The sequence below is a fragment of the Larus michahellis genome, chromosome 3 (assembly GCF_964199755.1).
Source record: "Larus michahellis chromosome 3, bLarMic1.1, whole genome shotgun sequence".
Classification (NCBI taxonomy): domain Eukaryota; kingdom Metazoa; phylum Chordata; class Aves; order Charadriiformes; family Laridae; genus Larus; species Larus michahellis.
This window is the reverse complement of record NC_133898.1, coordinates 130,599,163-130,605,162: the sequence shown is the minus strand read 5'-3', so window position 1 is coordinate 130,605,162 and position 6,000 is coordinate 130,599,163. Positions and strand designations below refer to the sequence as shown.

Genomic DNA, 6,000 nt, shown 5'->3' with positions numbered 1-6,000 from the left:
TGCAGATGTGTTTCTCCACCTGAGTAAGCCCACAGCTGGAAAAAAAGAAAAGACCTTAAAATCTTAAAATCATCCCCTGGTCCCGACGCGCAGCTGAGACGCGCTGCCATCACCCTGGGATGTTTGTGGAGAGCAGCCAGCGGAGGTGATGAGCGAGGTCAGAGGCAAATCCGCCTCAAATGTGTGAGGCATGGGGCAGAAAAAGCCGTGCAAACCCTGGCGAACCAGCTCTGAACACCTCCCTGCTGCTGTTAAACCTCCTGCACGGGGCCTGGCGGGGTTTGGGGATGTGGTTTAACCCCAAACCACCCTCAGGGCAGAGTCAGGATTTAGCAAAACCACAGCCATCCGCAGGGATGATTTGCACGTTGCCACCCTCTTATGGGTGGAAAAAGAGAAGCTGAGCCCTCCAGGTATGTGCCAGCTGTCCGGGGTGGGGCTGGAAACTTGGTACCAGATGAGTTTCCCCATCGCTCCGACCTCCTCGGATGCCCCATCGCCCCCCAGCCCCATCCCAGGCTTGCTCCGAGGTGCTATCCTGCACTGAACATGTTGTAGAGGACGGAGCATCCCTCTTGCTCGCCCATGCAAGGCTTGGCCAACGTGCCTGAAGAAGCCTCCTGGAAGCCACCATGGCTCTTAAATATAGACTAGCCAAGGGCAACCCTACAGAGAACATGATTCTTTCTGGGCTTTGGGCTGCTGTGCGATAGGGAAAGCATCTGCATCCCAAAGCTGGTCCAGCTCAAGCGGAGCGGAGGGGCTGGGGCTTGACTTGGGTGCAGAAAATCAGCGACGAAGCCCGGCCAGGTCCCACCCTGCTTGGCCTCGCTCTCTCCCCGCACCATGAAAACCCATCCATGGTCTGCAAAACCCACCCCCCCACCCCAGGCTGGAAAACCCTCTCCCGCTGCTTTTGCACCCACAGCCCCTGGCTGCGGGACTCCCCGGCGCGGCAGAGGATGCCCGCTGCCTGTCCGTACTGTCCCGAGAGGTTTGTTTTTTTAACCAAATCCCCTTTTATCCCAGGGAAAGACAACCCCAAATCCTCAGCACCCATCGGAGCACGAAGCCCTCCCACGCCTGAGCTCAAGGAAGGAGTGATGGACGCTCCGGTAATAAACAACCCCGTGCCCAAACTACCGCCGCCGGTGCCGGCTGGTACCCGGAGAAAGACTTTCCATCCACACCCCCCCACCACCCCGTCTCCAACACACACACACACACACAGAGACACACACACACACACACACAACCCCCTCCCCGGGGCCGGCTCCAGAGCTGCAAACCCAATTAGCACCACCGCTCGGAAAACTTTGCCGGCTGCGGTTCGCGGGGGGATGCTAATCCCGCCATCCGCCGCGGGGCCGCATCCCGAGGACGCCCGCGGCTCCTCGCCCTCATCTTTTTGTTCGGTACCTGGAACGGTCCCCCTCCCCCCCCCACCACCCCCCCCCCCCCACCACCCCCCCGCCCTTCTCGCCCCCCCCCTTTCCCTCCGGCAGGCGGCGGCGGACGCGATGGTGGCGAAGGGGTATAAAAAGGCAGCGGGGTCCCGCGGCCGAGCGGCAGACGCCCGGCGGGAGCCTGCGGGAGAAGGGGGACGGTGGGTGCACGGCGGCTCCCACCCCGGCCACAGGTAAGCCCCCCACCCCCCCCCCCCCACCCCAAACCCTCAACCACCCAGCCCTCGTGGGTCTCCCCGATGCGTTTTGGGGTGCGTGGCGGGGGGGGGGAAGAAACTTTGGGACTTTGCAAAAAATACGGGTTCGATGGATGGTGGGGAGCGGTGGTGGCGGGGGAGGGGGGGGGGGGGGGGGGATGTGACAGCGGGCAGGGGTAGCCCAGCGAGGGACGGGCAATAAAACACACCCTTCCCTCCCTCCCTCCCTCCCTCCCTGCGGCTTATTGCCCCCTCGCCTCCCTTTATTGTGGGCTTTATTTGCTTTATTGGGTGTTAATGTGTCACTGAGGGGCTGCCCGCTGCGCCCCCCCGCCCCGGCCCCTCCGTGAGGCTGCGCTGGGGGGTGTCCCGGGCAGCGACACCCACAAATTCAGGCAAAAGACAGAAAAACAACTGTTATGTTTAAAAATTGGTCTGTCTCGCTGTTTTATCCCCCTTTTCCAAACTGCTATTTGCTGTCATAAATCCAGGGTCTTTTTTCCCCTCTGCCAAAGTCCCCCCCCATCCAGGCTGGACCTGGCAGCTCTCGCTACGGAGGGGAGGGTCAGCTCCCCCCTCTCGCCACGCATTTTGGGCCAAAAAGAGATTTTTTTTTTTTTTTTTCCTTCTGTTTTCTTGCAAAGTGGGATGGGGTTTTTCCCTCCTCCCTCTCGCAGCAGGAAGGTGAGTCCCCGCCAAGGCAAATCCAGCTGCTTGGGAAAGAGTTGGGGTTTGCAGAGGAAAAGCATCCCGGTCTTCCTCGGGGACGCTGGAGCCGGGGCCTGTGGGTGGCCGGGAACTGACCCCAACCTCATCCTTGATGCCACATCAGCAACGGCCACTTCAGCCCCCAGTTTTCGGCCAGATCCTGGCTTAATTTTGGGAGCCCCCGGGGCACTCTGCATCCCAAACACCACCACCGCTTGGCTTAGCCCTTCCCAAAAGCCAAGCAACCGCCTTCAATACTATTTAATGTAAAATATTCATGTCTTACTCTTCTAGCCCTAATTTAACGTTATTTGCAGTTGTGTCTCCCACCCCGCAGGAGTTTTGCAGCCGCCCGAGGGGCATCGCAGGACAGGTTAGGAGGGAGCATGTTATTTTTTAGAGGAATCGTCTCGCAAGCCGCGAGTGGTTGGCAAGGGATGAAACCTGAAGACGGCTTTCCCCTTGCGGCATCACTCATCTTTATGGGGTTCTCAGGAGGCGGCAGCAATCCCCGCCGACAGCGGTTGTCACCTACGGGAGCGGCGACAAAAGACCTGGGCTCGGGAGGGAAGCCTTTCGGTGGGGGAGGCAAAAGGAAGAGGTAGAGGGGAAACATTGGCCATTTTTTGGAGCGGCCGAGCAGGAGCCGAGCGAGGCAGGTGCAGGCAGGGAGGCAGCTTCGGCTTCTGCCTTCCCTTTTCTGTGCCTCAGTTTCTCCTCCGGCAAACTCACCCCCGTCCTCCTGGGGTGTAGGGGGGAGCATCCCTGTGCAATGAGCTTGAAGGGGGAGGAAAGCTTGGTAGAAGAAGAATTTTGTGGCACTAATGCATCTCCCAGGGGACGGGGACAGGCAGGGGAAGGGGCAGGTGGGGGACCCCTCTCCTGCAACCCCGACAGAGGCGACTTCGAAAAGGGAACGGGTAAGGTGGACGCACCAAGGAAAGTGTTTAGACTCTCCCGAAGGCAAAAAAAAAAAAAAATAAAAAATAGGTTGGTTTTGTTTTTTCCCTTTGTTTCCCCATAGCTCCTGCACGGTCTGTGGGCCCGCAGCCCCTCGCATCCCTCCTGCCAGCCCGGTGTCCCCAGCCAGGATGGTGAGCGCGCTGTGGAGCGTCCTGCCCCTGGCGCTGGGGCTGCTGCTCTGGCCCCCCGCCGGCGCCAGCGGCCCCTGCTGGGAGAGCAGCAAATGCCAGGACCTCGCCAGCGAGGCCAGCGTTCTGGTGAGCTCGGCGACGGGGACTGCTTTGGTTCCTGACCCCCCTCCAGGGACCGGGGCGGTGGGCTGGGGTGTGGAGGTGATGCCATCGCCGTGGGGTGACCCGCCTCGAGCTGGGGTGATGCTTTGGACCCCGTCACCCCTGGGTTTCGGTGGGCTTCTGCCTCCTGGCTTCACCCTGGGGGATGATGGTAAAATAAGCTTTTTGAGCTTGCAGGGGATGAACCAGCAATTTGGGTATCGGCTTTACACGGGTGCATTGCAGGGGGTGGTGGTGACAGGATGGTGCAGGGGGTCACCTGGCTGAGTTTGCTCCAGGGACCCCACAGTGGGGACTGTCCCCCCTCCCCGGCACTGTTTCCAGCCACCCAGGGATGGTTTGGTGCCTGGACACCATGCTCCGGGCTCAGCCCTTGAAGGTCCAAGGGGGTGACACCTTCATGGGGACCTCAGTGGGGCACAAGCATGAAATCAACTTGTGAAACATCCCACTCTGTGCAATCAACCCCCCCGGGGGACACCTGACCGTGTCCTCACCTTTTCCATGTATCTCACCCCTCCCAGCCATGCTCACCACCTCCAGCTCTGGAGCCCCTGATATCAGAAGGACACGGAGCGTTGGAGCAGGGCCAGAGGAGGCCCCGGAGATGCTGGGAGGGCTGGAGCCCCTCTGCTGGGAGGACAGGCTGAGAGAGCTGGGGGGGTTCAGCCTGGAGAAGAGAAGGCTCCGCGGAGACCTTCCAGCCCCTGCCAGTCCCTCAAGGGGCTCCAGGAAAGCTGGGGAGGGACTCTGGAGCAGGGAGGGGAGCCATGGGACGAGGGGGAAGGGTTTTACACTGGAAGAGGGGAGATTGAGATGAGATATTGGGAAGAAATTCTTTGGTGTGAGGGGGGTGAGCCCCTGGCCCAGGTTGCCCAGAGAAGCTGTGGCTGCCCCATCCCTGGAGGGGTTCAAGGCCAGGTTGGCCGGGGCTTGGAGCAACCTGGGCTGGTGGGAGGTGTCCCTGCCCAGGGCAGGGGACTTGGAACAAGATGATCTTTAAGGTCCCTTCTGACCCAAACCGGTCTGTGACTGTGATTCCATGCAGGCGTGCACCATGGCGTGCAGAGCCGACCTGTCGGCCGAGGCACCCGTCTACCCGGGGAACGGGCACCTCCAGCCCCTCTCCGAGAGCATCCGCAAGTACGTCATGAGCCACTTTCGCTGGAACAAGTTTGGCCGGAGGAACAGCAGCAGCGGCGGCAGCGGGGGGCACAAACGGGAGGAGGAGGCAGGGGGCAACCCCCCGCCGGCATCGCTGCCCGCCGCCCCGCCGTCCCACTGGGAGGAAGAGGAGCGAACGGGGCTGGAGCGGGAGGAAGGCAAGCGCTCCTACTCCATGGAGCACTTCCGCTGGGGGAAGCCGGTGGGGCGCAAGAGGAGACCCATCAAGGTCTACCCCAACGGGGTGGAGGAAGAGTCGGCCGAGAGCTACCCGCTGGAGTTCAGGAGGGAGCTGGCGCTCGGCGGCGCCGAGGAGGAGAAGGAGGAGGAAGGCCAGGAGGAGAAGAAGGCCAGCGGCTCCTACCGCATGCGCCATTTCCGCTGGCAGGCGCCCTTGAAGGACAAGCGCTACGGGGGCTTCATGACCTCGGAGCACAGCCAGACCCCTCTAGTGACTCTCTTCAAAAACGCCATCATCAAAAGCGCCTACAAGAAGGGGCAGTGATGGGGGAGAGCCCGAGGGGCACCCGCCCCCGCTGCCGTGCCCCCCCCCCAAGCTTTAGCGTCCCGCTGGCATGTGTTTCACTTAGAGATCGCTCGTTATGTCCTTCTTAATTAGTACTCCGAAGGGGTCCGCTCCCGGGTTTCACTGGGTGGGATAAAGGCGTCAACCGCTCCGACGCACCTGCCGGACACGCGCGGGGAGCGGGGACGATGCCCGGTTCGGAGCACGCCGGATGACTTTCATATATTTTCACTGAGCTGTACAATACTGTAAATGACGGATTAAAAGAATTCTAAAAAAAAAATAAAAATTAATAATAATAATAATAACAATAATACATATTTTTTTCGCAAGCTGAGCAGGTGTGGGCAACGTCTCTGGGGGTGCCTGGTGCTTGTAAAAGGGGCAGAAAAAAACTAACTGCGAAGTAAAATCCTGCAGCTGGGGGTTAAAAAATGGCTGGGAAAGTGCTGGGGAGGGAGAAAGAATAATTTTGCACCTTAGTTTGGGAGCTTCGCAGGGGCCGGTCATCGGGCTCCGGCACACCTGGGCTCGCTGCAGCCAGCCTGGGGAGGGCACCGGGGGCTGCATTTTGGCAGGGGCCGGCTCCAGCGCGTCCCAGCAGAGCATGTTTTGGTCCCGGAGAGGGGCCACCCCCCCGACGTGACATGGGATGACGAGGTGTGCTGGCAGGACAGGAAAAC

At 60.5% G+C, this 6,000-nt stretch overlaps 1 protein-coding gene across 1 annotated transcript; it reads left to right on the top strand.

The window, feature by feature from the left end:
• Positions 1-1,544: 1,544 nt before the first annotated feature.
• POMC (proopiomelanocortin) lies at positions 1,545-5,749 on the top strand. Its single transcript, XM_074582258.1, has 3 exons — positions 1,545-1,639; positions 3,396-3,591; positions 4,676-5,749. The coding sequence occupies exons 2-3, from the start codon at positions 3,463-3,465 to the stop codon at positions 5,294-5,296; spliced, it is 750 nt and encodes a 249-aa protein (XP_074438359.1). The 5' UTR covers positions 1,545-1,639; positions 3,396-3,462; the 3' UTR covers positions 5,297-5,749.
• Positions 5,750-6,000: the final 251 nt, after the last annotated feature.